This window comes from Parasteatoda tepidariorum, chromosome 1 (assembly GCF_043381705.1).
Source record: "Parasteatoda tepidariorum isolate YZ-2023 chromosome 1, CAS_Ptep_4.0, whole genome shotgun sequence".
Classification (NCBI taxonomy): Eukaryota; Metazoa; Arthropoda; class Arachnida; order Araneae; family Theridiidae; genus Parasteatoda; species Parasteatoda tepidariorum.
The window spans coordinates 77,106,616-77,119,728 of NC_092204.1; the positions used below are offsets into that span (position 1 = coordinate 77,106,616).

The window sequence follows — 13,113 nt, forward strand, 5'->3', positions numbered from 1 at the left end:
ACAAGTCATTTGATTATTTTTTTTTAAATTTATAGAACATTCATACACTTTAAAAATATTTTATTTACTTTTCCTTTATTTACATAAGGAAGAGACTAAAATTCAAACAACAAACATGTTTCGTTTAACATGCATATATTATCATAACATATAAATAACACATTTTAAACATTTATTTTATAAATAATCTAATCATCCAACTATAACAAGCAAACGAATAACTAGTTATCTTGCATTTAGCAAGAGATAGAATCTATCAAATACAGAAAGTTTAAATATAACTTTAGCTAAAAGCATTTAGTTGTCAACTGTGAATTCTCAAACGCTATTTATCATTTATTTTTTAATTATTTTCTTTAGAAAACAGGAAAGAATATTAAATGACATCTATACAGAATTACGGACGTGATAATATACAATTGTATCACCCGACGTGATAATATAAAATTGCATCACCCGACGTGATAATATACAATTGCATCACCCGACGTGATAATATTAAATTGCATCACCCGACGTGATAATATAAAATTGCATCAATCGATAACTCAAATGTTCATCATTTTCATAATTATATAAAAATGTTAAAATCATGGTACACTATTTTTTCAGCATCAGTTTAATAATTTAAAAATATGAATTGTCTAGAATAAAATATATTGTAATTTAGAAAGTTTAAAATTTTCAAAAACGAATTACTAGCGTTTTCCTTTGGAAGATAATAAATATTTAATAAATGGTGTATTTCATGTTGATTGTAAGGTACTACAAGATTATCTAAAAAAATAAAAGAATTTTTAAAAAGACAATGAAAAAAAGGACTTTTTTAAACAGAGGAAATAATTTATTTAATCTAAAGGGTATTATAATCATACTTTTTATTATTAATTTATGAGTTTTTAAAGAATATGATTTTTTAAACGTTACGGATTTAACGGCTCTTTACATTTTTATGCAAAGGATTTCAAAAACCAATAAGAACATTTTTCTTTCGTAGATAATAAATATTTAACAAATAGGATGTTTTTTGCTGATTTTAAGGGAACAGCATCTAAAAAATGCTAATTTTAGGGATTTAATAATAAAAAACTGAATTTCTTAAAAAAAACTTAATTAATTTAATTTAATAGTTGTTAAACCATGCTTTTTATGATTAATTTATTAATTCATAACGAATAATTTCAACGTTTTAAATTTAACTGTTCATTACATTTTTATGTAAATGTTACATTTTTATGTTATAGAACTTAAAAATTGAAATGAAATATTTTATGTAAAAGTAATAGATGATGTTCTTCATTCAAAGATCAATTTTAGTTCGGGGTTATTGAGCTTCGAAACTTTCAACTAGCACGAAAAATGTCTTCCTTTCTGTTATTTTTTCAGAAAACATTCGGAGAGAAATTTTTTCGTGTTAGCCATTCAAATTTTACAGGAATGTTAACCTATAACATTGCTTTTTTTTTGTTCTCAAAGTTCTCTCTTTCATGCTTATGAATTTTTTCATAGCACAGGACATAATTGTCCATAGTACGTTAAAAGTTTGAAAAACAAAAATATTCTTATTTTCAAACTCTCAAATTCTTTTTTCTAAAAATATTCTTATTTCTCATAACGATAAAATATCCACCAATGCATTTAATTGGGAAAAAAATACTAGAACTCATAAAACTATCAAAATTATTACTTCAAATTTAATTATGAAACAAATAAATTAATCTGTAATCAACCTTGGTCACCTCGTGAATTGGCAAAAAAATAAATTTTTATAAAAAACTAGAAAGTGCATTTTTTACGAAGAAAAATATGATACTTAAGAAGATTAAAATGCATGTTTCACTTTTTGAATCCATCCTTAAGGAATTTTAAAATACTGTGAATGTTGAAATTCAAGATAAGAATCTTTAAATCATATCTTCTTTGATGAATGAGGGAAAGTCTTTACGTTTTTTAGAAATGTTGTTCTGAAAATTCCCTGTCCTCTCCGGTGCAAAGAGTGAGGTACGGTTAAAAGAAGTATGGTCTCTCTGAAAAATAAAGGACACAGTATATTTAAATCCAGCAGATAGGTGAAATAATTTTTTATAACCGTCGTTGAACAGCCGACCCAGTTATGAGTTAACGACTACCAGTGTTCAATTCCGCAACCTTGTAACTTTGAACCCAATCCAGAAGACTAGGGAACTCCTGAATCAAGTACTGGGAGAAATTTGCCTTCGTGGAGGAATTTTTTTTTTTTTACGGAGATAACCCGCGTTTGCGTTACGTGCAGAGGAAAACCGCCAAAAACTCCAACGGTTAGCCTGGTGGCAAGGGGACTCTAGCCAATAATCCGTCTACCACTGAGGATATTCTACGTCAGTACCGTGGTCGGCGCGAGCCGGGTGTGGAACTCTTAACGACCAGCCATCGCTTGGATTCGAAACCGGGTCCCCTCATTCGGAGGCGAGAGCTCTACCCCCTGAGCCACCACAGCACCTCTAACACCTATTTAAAAATAACTATTTTGGATATTTTATGCATGCAGTTTTCTATTTTAAACGATGTATATCACTTCCAGTAATATATGCCACCCACTCGCTTCGCTCCCGGATCCCCAATATTACTTTTCATTCCTTTTGGTTTCTTGATGAAAAGCAGATTATCATGTAATGAATCATTCTATTTTCAATAATATTAGCCATATTTCATTAATTATGCCCTTATTTAAATAAAACTTTATGGATTAGTAAATGGTATATTGATTATATTTATTTTATAATTGGTGTAGTAATTATAGCAAAGAAGGGTGTTTCTTCTGAAAACTTAATACCCTAGATTATTTTTTACCGAAGACTTCGTTATATTATTATAAAGGATGTTTTATTGGAGTGATATACTAAAAATTGATTTACTTTCCTTCTTTCTGGAGAAAAGTGCGGGTGATATGAGTAGGAGAATTTAGTTTCTTCTAGACAGGCAAGTGGGCATTGTTCCGGATGTTTTTCTTTGCGCTTAATTGAATGAGACGATAGGGCAAAAAGTTTAGTAGTTATAAGGGTTTTATGTGCAAAAAGTACAAATTTGTGCATATTTATACATCTGATACTGATATCTGAACAAGTGAGACACTGTTTTCAGTATATTTTTTAGCGTTTTCCTTTGAAATGAATGAGACTGCATACGAGTCAATCGAACAAATAGTTCAAAATGTAAAAATGATTTTATGTAGATATATTTTGCTACGTAGGGGCTAACTGAACATGTAAGGTACATTTTGAACGAGTGCTATTATTGCTATGAGTTATATCTGAGAAGATCTGAGAGAATTAGATAAACAATGAATTAATATTTTAAGTTACATTTGTATCCTTGTGAAAACTGAAATGAAAGAAAAAGTGCATATTAACAAATAATAATAGAAAAACTAATATGAGGTTTTATTAATTTTTTTCAAGTAGTATATTGGCAAGATAGAAATAGAACGGAATGCCAATAATCGAAAATAAGCTAATTCAGCGTCAGTAAGAAATACTTTACACTTACAACTGTATAAATCTATTCAACTATGCTACTTTTTTTACCGGTTTTTAAAAACATTTCCCATTTTTACATTGCATTCACATAATTAATTTCAAATTGTATTACTGATCAAAAAATTTAAAAAAAAATAGTTAAAAGTGTTAGGAGCATTTTAATAGCATGTAATTGAAAAAGTAATGCAAGTAAATACTATCACATTAATCATTATTTCTCTTCGAATCTTGGTATATATATATAAGGATACACAAGAATTAAGAATTAGGTATTTACTACCAAATTAATAAGGTCCCCTGTCCTCTTAAGTTTGGGGTCCATGAGGAATTTCACTTATGATTATGGTGAGCCAAAACGAATCAATCAATGTTTAACCTTTCTATGAAAAAATTTATGTTCAAGTACCCAGATAAAAATATCCTTACACTAATTGCACTGCACCAATCAAGAATTATTTACAGGCTTTGTAATGAAACATTGATATTAGGCTATTTAATTTTTTCCCCGTAGGTCAGTGTTTCCCAAAGTGTGCTACGCATACCCCCAGGGGTACGGGAACAGTTGCAGGGGTACGCGTTCTTATGCGATACGAGTCAGTATGCGACCAGACAGTTCTTATGCGACCAGATATCTTTGCAACAAACGAAATTTTCAAAAAAAAATTTTTTGAAAAAAGCTAGCCATGAAAATTTAAGATTATGTATTTTTCTGTTGGCTACTTTTTGCAGAGCTAACAGTTAATAACTAGTGGCGTCAACAGCCAGTTGTGACTTTTAATTTTTGTGTAATATTTTTATACTGAAAAATACATTCATTTTTTATTAGTGGTTCACAGCGTTACGAAAAATTTAGAAAGGGTACACTAAAGTCATAATTTTGGGAAACACTGCTCTAGATAATAGAACAGAATGAAAAAATTTAATAAACTATTAATTAAACATTGATATTAGATTATATTACTGCATTTCTTAAAGAACAAAGTGAAACGAAAACAAAACAAATCTCACGTAAGATATTTTTACCAAAATTGTATTGGAGGAAATTTCCTAATGTTATTGCATTGGTCTAAAAGGATATGGGACCTTATTAATTTGGCCAATAAATATCCAAATATTGGATACCAATAAATTCTTGCAGAGTAAGGAATCGATATCAATAAATGTCTGCAGAGAAAGGAATTGATACTAATAAATGTCTCCAGATTTATGAAAAAAATTCCCCAATTAATATTCTTTACACGTAATTACCTACATTGTACACACAGTTCAGTTTTTAACAGTACAAAACGTATTTTACTGAAATTGAATTTCTTAACGGGTTTCGTTTTTCAAAAGAAAAAAAAAAGAATGAAAAAAATATTTTATTGTGATTACCTCAGAGAAAGTGGTGACAAGCGTTTTCTTGGAGCTTCGATGGTGGAGGATGGATGTGAGTGAGATTCCTGAACTGTCATTGGCCGCGTGAGCTGGAGTTCGGCAACTATACACAATTTTCGCCAAATGTTGTTTGAAAAGTTTTGTTGTGAGAGTATATAAAACTGGATTTAAAGCCGAATTCACGGGCAGGAGAAATACAGCTACCCATGCATAGAGATCCTTTTGGATGGGAACTCCTGGAAATGGGAGCAATGTCAAATAAAACAGTTTCTTCATTTCATTTTGGTAATGCATAGCTCAAAAATTTTCAGTAACAATGCTGATTCTTTTAGAGTGTATTTCAAATTCTTTTATTTGCATTGTACTTTAAAATTTCGGAATGGTGGCATTTTGAAACCTTTTCAACTGCATATGATTCGGAGCAAAAAAAATAGCTCCATGTTAAAGACACTTTGAGATTTTACAATGATTTAACTTTATACAAGTTAAAAGTGGGTGTTAAAATTTTATTCACTTTATAGTTACAGTAATTCGATCCTTACTATTGCAAAAATCTTTCTATTAAAATTTAATTATAAAAAAATCTTAGGAAAAATGCATAAAAATAATAAAAATTTTTGTTTTTGTTTAAAAAAAATTAGTTAAAGAACGTCTTTGTACTTATTCATAAGTCATAGAAAAATCTGACCTGAAACTCTAAATTATATATTTCTGTTTTCAGAAATCTTCCAATTCTTTTTTTAAGTTTGACTGCTCATTCGAAGTTATTCAAGCTACCTTTCAAATTAAGACACCATCCAAAAAAGAACATTTACTGGATACACTAATTAACACTAGAACGACTGACATTTTTACGTACCTAGAATGACCATTGAGACCATTTTGACCGTAATAAGGAGAGAGCTTAATTGTTTGCTTTTTAGTTTAAATATTATTATAAAAAGTTAGAAATGGTCATAATTAATAACTTTAACAGTCTACAGTAGTTTTAATGGTATTATTTTCGAAATATTAAAAGAATTTCATTAATGTCAAGGTCAATTGTCTATTTTTTTACTGAAAAGTCAATTTTCTTAAGAATTGACATTTCGGGAACAATAATAACATCATGATACAGTTAAATGCGATTAAAAATATTAGCGCATGATTTGAAGCAAAAGTGACAAACGAGAATTTTTTAACGTTTTCTACAGATAGGCTTTAGGCATAACAACCATATTTGTTATGTGTCTGCTAAAAAAGACACTTCTTGTAATTTCAAAATAGTCGGTGGGACAGGCAAGTAGCGTCTTTCTAGAAAAATATAGCCAGCTCAATTCGTTCACAAACCTCAAAATGAAGGCACTTCTATAGAAACTTGGGAAAAGTAATATGCTTTGAGAGATATTCAGAAAAATTTGCAAAGTAAGAAAAATTAAAGTTGCCAAAATTAAAAGGCCATGTTCTAGAAATCATCCGTGTCTTTCACAACAGGCTTATTAGATGAAACACATCCATATTTTAAAAAAAAACTGCAGATGCAGATTAAGAAGATGCAGACATTTATTTTACAATGATATTATAATTATTGCTTTCTATTTCTGTTCATGAATATATATTTTTGTAAAAAAAGTGCAAGGAAGTTTGCTAATTGCTAGGACTTCTTTATAATTTTACCGAATTGTAATAACTATTGAAAATCCTTCTTTTTTTAAAGTTTTTGCGAGCGTATTAACCAATAAAAGAATACTTTTTTTCTGAAAAGACTACGTTATTTCGAATCAAGAGAGGTGGAATTTATTCATAGTTTTATTCATTAGTAGTCTAAAATTAGGTTTTATATCCGACAGTTGAATACGCTGTATCTAATTTATTCTATCCTAGAACTGTATCTAATTTAGTTTTAAATTAATTTTCGGTGTAAATACATGAGCTGAAAAAGAAGTAAACAATTATGGTTTTCGCCGAATTATGGTTTTCGTTAAAATGACAGAAAGCTAAGGAACTGCTATAAATATTGAAAATGGTTACCAGGGAAACATATTTCTTTATTAACAAATTTAATTATTTTATTTCGATATGAAAAGCGTAAGGGGAAATTTACAGTTTTTCATAAAGGAAGGTATTTTTCATAATTATATTGTTATTAGGAAAATAGTTTTTAAAAAAATCCTTCTTTGCAACGGCAATTTACCTTAATTTCATAAAGAGAATCGAAATAATATATAAATAATGGATTATTAATTCGTTCTAATGACAAATAAAGATTTTAAAAATTATTACTGAGAGGTAAAAACAAGTCCTAACTTTCTGAACCATTTTTATCTTTTCTCTAAGACCTTGGGTTCCGCGGAACACCAATTGGGAACCGCTGCTTTAGAAGAAAATAAGAAAAAAACATCCACAGACAAAAATTTCCCAAATGATATTAAAGAAAATAATAGCTTTTTAAATTTACTCAAAGAACAAGCTATTTATTAAATAATAGTTTACAAGAAAATAATGACTTTCATTAAAATAATGACTCACAATAAAAACAAAAGTTACTTACCTCCCATGGCTATGACTTTAATGAGAACGATTGGCACCCAACATAGAAAATCAGTGCCCACAATGAAAGCAAATCTTTTGGCTATAGTTCGATCCTGTAGCTGCTGTGTTGATCTCAATCCTATTTTTGAGTTAGAAATTGTGAAAAACATGGAGATGTAGGCGAAAAGAATGAAGAGAAAGGCGGCCAAGTTGAGGCCACAAAACAGAAAAGTTGAATATTCCCAAGCCTAGGCATGCAAGGAAAAGAATGAATGAAAGATACGATAGTTTTCTTCTCTTCAAGTAAAAGGAAAATGGTAGAAATCTTATAAAGTAGCAAATCATAAAATTGTATGGATGTTTCTCAGTTCGCATTGCTATGTATGCGAAGTTTCAAGGAATATAATACTCCGTGTAAATAGAAAAGGCTAGTCAAGATTATGCGATTTCCCTCTCTCATCACACTTTTCCCCTTTCCGTTTCCATGGTTACGACAAATCTTGTTTGTCGAATCCATGAAAAGAGTAAAAGTGTGGAGAGTGGGGAAATAACGGAGCTTTGAGACGACTATTTACAAAGAGTATAGTAAAGTACGTGTTTTTAAAAAATAATACCAGTTTCCTTTCCTTGAAGAGAATATTATTTGTTATTAATATTTTTGAAGGAATTAAAGAGCAAAATTGATTAATAAAAATAAGAAGGAAAAGAGATAATAAGAGGGCCATCACCATCTTAGTTACTTTGAAAATATTATGTCATTAAAGTTTATAAAGTGTGGCAAAGTATCTGAGACAGACAGCTTTTGGAGGCCGCTGTTTTAATACAGAATGTAGATTGATTTTTTTGAAACTTAAAGCAAATTGCTGAGAGTAAAAAAAGACAGGTTTCCCAGACATGATTTGGAAAAAGAGCTATTTGCACTTGTGGTATAACTTAAACTATCAGTAACGTAAACTTATATGCATAATGTTTCCATTCAGCTCTAAAAAACTATTAAATGTCCAAAAATAACTAAAGCATTTCTATACGTTTCAATTTTCAAACATAGTTTTGATTTTAATGGCACACAACAATATTAGTAGTTAAAAGTAATTTACTTTTTTAAGTTTCGCAATTCAATCCAAGAAAAAAAAAGCTTAAAAATAAACTATTTAATTTTTTTAAAAACTTTTCATTTAAGCTAAATTACACAGCTTAAAGATTTGATTAGTTAACAAAATTACAATAGTTCTGTTTCTATTATAATATAATTGAGTAGTTGGAATTTTATAGATAGAGTTTCAGTATTTTTTGTATTGAAAAAAGATTACTATAGCGAGTCTGTTAGAAAAATAAACTTGGATCCTCTTCTGAAAGATCATTCTCGTTTATCATAATACAAGAATTTAACTCTTATGTCTTATTAACAAAAAATGGGAAATTTTTAATGATAAAAATTCTTTCCGGGATACATTTCTTTTCGTAGTGACATTTCGAAATAAAGAATAATTATCTCAAGATAAAAATTATTCTTTATAATGTATCTATATCACTAAAAAATAAAAATACAAATTATAATGAGTTTGAGATAAAGAAAAAAACAGAAAACAAACATACCGATATGGAGTAAAATATAAAAATGCCTTATAAATAGATATATGAGTCGCTCAGAAGCCAATGTGGTTAAGTTCAAAACACAAAAATTGAGAAAATTAATGATTTTTGATACATTAGTTTTTAAAATTCGTGGTTTATTAATTTAATTAGAAAAGTGTATAAAGTCTTTTTTCGAGGTGTAAACTCTGCAAAAAAACAAGATATGTACAGGATGTGTAAATTAAAACGTAAGTATTTATTGAAATAATGACAGCATCTTAAAAATTTTAGGACTTATACCTTTTGGCAGCTGAAAAAGATAAGAAATATATATAGTCTACTAGTATAAACGAACTTTTTTTTTTCACAATCATCACTAGATACAGTGACTAATAGAAAATAAACTGTTGGATTATTTCAAAAATTGTTTTTTACTTCAAAACTAGAGTGGCACTTTTCTTTGTTTTGGGAAATGAAAATAAAATAAATAAAAAAAAAACTAAAAATACCACATTTTAAAAAAATACTACAAAAAATACCATACCCCTTTTTTTGGTGAAAAAATACTACCGTAGTATTAAAAATACTACGTCTGGCAACCCTGATTACTATGAATTTCTTCTTTTTCAGTGTTACCAACAAATATCGAAAGAAGAAGAATAATTTAATTTTTATTTCAAAGTTTATGTAAAAAAATACTGATAAAAGGTGGACTTATTCACAATTGCTTCTGATTTTATTATACAATATAATCAGAAGCTAAAAAAGGGCTGTCTAACCTAGAAAAAAGTAACCAACGAATAAATCCTTTAATAACTAAGAAGATTATTATTTATTTCATCAAAATTTCCAAAAATCAGAAAATATCAAAAAATGGACTTAACCGCATTGTCTTCTGAGCGGCTCATATATTAATCTAACAGTTAACAAAAAATCACTATGAAGAAAGAAAAAAAATAAATGCATATATGATAGAAAAATATATAAACTATAGAATACAGAAATTATTTACGAGAAACATTGGCAAATTTTAAAAATAAAATCAACCATGAAGGAGATTATATTTAATGTGTATTACTTGTCCAAATGGATCATGAATCTGTAGAGGTAGACACACTCCATTATTCCCATAAAATTCGTCCCCGTAGTATCCAATGTCTAACAAAGGTAAAGCTGAAAGTAATATAGCCAGAGACCAGACTGATCCCATCGCTGCGGATGCCGAAGCGATTGTTCTTCGTTTCAAAGATAGCGGATATAATATAGATGTGTATCTGTGGACATAAAGAATAGTTGCATTATTTTCTTTACTCACCATCAGTGTTGTATATTGTAAATATGCTATCGATTGGAAAGTTTAGTAGAAGAAACCAAATAACAATCAAAATATGATCGAAGTTTGACATTTAAAAACATGTTATACGTAAAGGTTTTTTTCCCCAGATCTTTGAATAATAAAAAGAATCTGTAGGGAATTATGCTTCGTAAGCAACTTTCTAGCAATGTTTTAAAAATCCTGTGGTCCTAAATTTACTATATCACTTATATTTTTCCACAGTAGTTGGTTTCACTACTACATCCCTTTCTCTTATGAATCTGATTTTCAAAAATATCACTTAGCACTTTTTTCCACGGTAGTTGGTTTTTCAACTACATTCCATGTGCATTTTTAAAAATTAATTTTGTAGATGGTCTCATTTTTCTTTGTTATTCATTGTAGAATAAGAGACTAAATATGACATAAACATTGACTCTAGACCAGCGATTCCCTAAAGGTGTACCGCGGATCCCCAGGATTCCGTAATTGTTATTATATAAGTTTTTTTTTAAATATTCATTTACAAAATATATTGGGCTGGGATAGCCTGGTCGGTAGGGCGCTGGACCCGTGTCCGAAAGTTTGTGGGTTCGAACCCCGACAACCGAAGACTCCTCGTGTAGTTGGTGACTGATGCACGTTAAAATTCTGTCGAGTCGCAAAGTCCTCCATGTTTCCATAACAAATCAATACCTCTGGGGGTACTGGATTGAAGATCGATCGCTCTCCGATTCAGGTCAAAATTACGATCTGTGGATGAATGAATGGGTCCGCCTTATAAACATGTGTGACGTATAGAGTGGCAGAAGTCGAATTCTTGGCCATAGATGGTGCTGCTGAAAAACAAGAATCGCACACTCTGCCTTAAATCTGCTCGGTTTCACTAAGCAGGCTTGCCGTGTTGCAAGTGGCACTAAAACCAACTAACCAACCAGGATTCCGTGAAAGAGTTAAAGGGGTTGAGGGAGCTAGCACTTTTTATAACCAGTGATGAGTTAGGAAACCTCTGATTATATTAATATCCAACCTATAATTCATAATTTATTTAATCTACTGGTTACCTTAAAGAAATTATTCCATGTAAAATGCCAAGGAAATAGAAAAGACATTTTTAAAAGAAAAGGTAATATTTTAAATAACAATATGCTGAATAAATTAGGAAAAGAATAAGCATTTATAAAATATTGCTTCAGTATTTCCAACGCTCTTTTAAAAAATAAAATAAAATAATCAAATTATTTAGCAGAGAAATATATTTCACCAATAACCATTTTCAACGTTTATAGCATCTCTTTTAAGTTTTTACTTCGTAGTAAACCATAATTCAGTTCATTTTATTCACCTTCAACTAATGTGCTTACACCAGAAAGAAATTCATAACTAGACTAGATATACTATAAGGACTGCAAATTTAATTGATGGACATAAGACCTGATTTAAGATTATTAATGATAAAAGGGTGAAAAAGTTTCATTCCGCTAATTAGATATTTTAAATATAGTCTTTCATAGGTTTATAACGCTCACTATTTCCTTAGTATAATTTATTTATAAAGTCAGCGTTCTGTCGAAAGAAACTTTACTATTTAGAGTTACGCAGCCGGAAATAATTAGGAATCAATGCTCTATACAAGTAAAGTATTGTTTTCTCTTTTTTTTTACGTTTATTCAAGTGGAACGATTTAATATGACGAAGAATTTAAAATTTTCAGGTTGACATTTCTATCTAGACAGTATTAATCAGCATTAGATTCATAAAAATATGTTTATTTTGCATTTTTATTCGTCGTTTAGTAAAAGATAGCTCAGAAATTTAATATTGAAAACTTAAAACTTTTAGAAACTTAAATATCCACAAAAAGTGCTATTTAACAACAAATTATTTTATAGTCTTCACTTAGATGTAAAAAATAGCACGACTTCGCACGCCATGTTTAAATACCAGGGAAGGAGAGGCATAAAAAACGTCCCGTATATAATGCATGAGTTATGAATAGAATCTTTGTGACAAGTAAAATATTTGTTTTATCTACTACCGTTCGTCTTATTCTATTCAGCATAGTATTCAGCATAGTTCTATTCAACCATAGGAAACAATGTATATTTTATCTAGATGCCGTTGTTGTTTCTATTGCCTACTTTCCATGCCAGCAAACCTGCTTGGGAAGCCAAGCGAATTTAAGGCAGAGGGTGCATTTCTTTTCTTTCAGTGGCGTCATCTATTTACAAGAATATTATTTCAGCCACACACACACACGTCCTATTCATTCATCCACAGATTGTAATTTTGACCTGAACCAGAGAACGATCAATCTCCAATTTAGTATCTCAAAGGTATTGATTTGTTATAGGAACTTGGAAGACTTTGTGTCCTCGACAGATTTAACCTGCACGAGTCACGGGGTTTTCTCGCTCGGTGGGGATTCAAACTCCCGTTCTCACGAATACGAATCCAACATCCTACCACCCTGACTATCCCGACAATACTTATTTAGATAGCTACTAGATATCAATGGCGAAAAAAGTACTTATGAAAATTGCCCCTTTTCGATACAAAAACCCTCACATCATCTTAACTACTATTGACTCTAATAACTCGCATTTGGCATAATTTGATTACGAAAAATACATTGGAAACAAAACCTCCTATCGCTAGCCGACAATATTTAAAGTTTTTCTGAAACTTAAAATGGAAATGAATGTTGTTTCAGAAACACATAGAGATATTTTATCTTCATCATATAAAGTATTCTACGCATTTAAAATAAAAATTGAGCAGTCATTTATGAAATACAATAGAAATACGTAAAATATATAT

The 13,113-nt window shown here is 29.7% G+C and overlaps 1 protein-coding gene across 4 annotated transcripts in view; it reads right to left on the bottom strand.

The window, feature by feature from the left end:
* Positions 1–1,457: 1,457 nt before the first annotated feature.
* The window catches only part of LOC107453006 (relaxin receptor 2), a 189,367-nt gene continuing 177,711 nt past the window's right edge, over positions 1,458–13,113 (bottom strand). For 3 of the 4 annotated variants that reach the window (XM_071182793.1, XM_071182789.1, XM_043048231.2), the window contains 4 exons: positions 10,057–10,252; positions 7,423–7,651; positions 4,890–5,128; positions 1,585–2,027 (listed from right to left, as the gene is read on the bottom strand). In XM_071182793.1, the coding sequence (XP_071038894.1) occupies positions 1,905–2,027; positions 4,890–5,128; positions 7,423–7,651; positions 10,057–10,252 (787 nt within the window). In that variant the 3' untranslated portion in view covers positions 1,585–1,904. Of the gene's footprint in view, positions 2,028–4,889; positions 5,129–7,422; positions 7,652–10,056; positions 10,253–13,113 lie in introns of all 4 variants that reach the window. The other variant, XM_043048232.2, reaches the window with a different exon arrangement.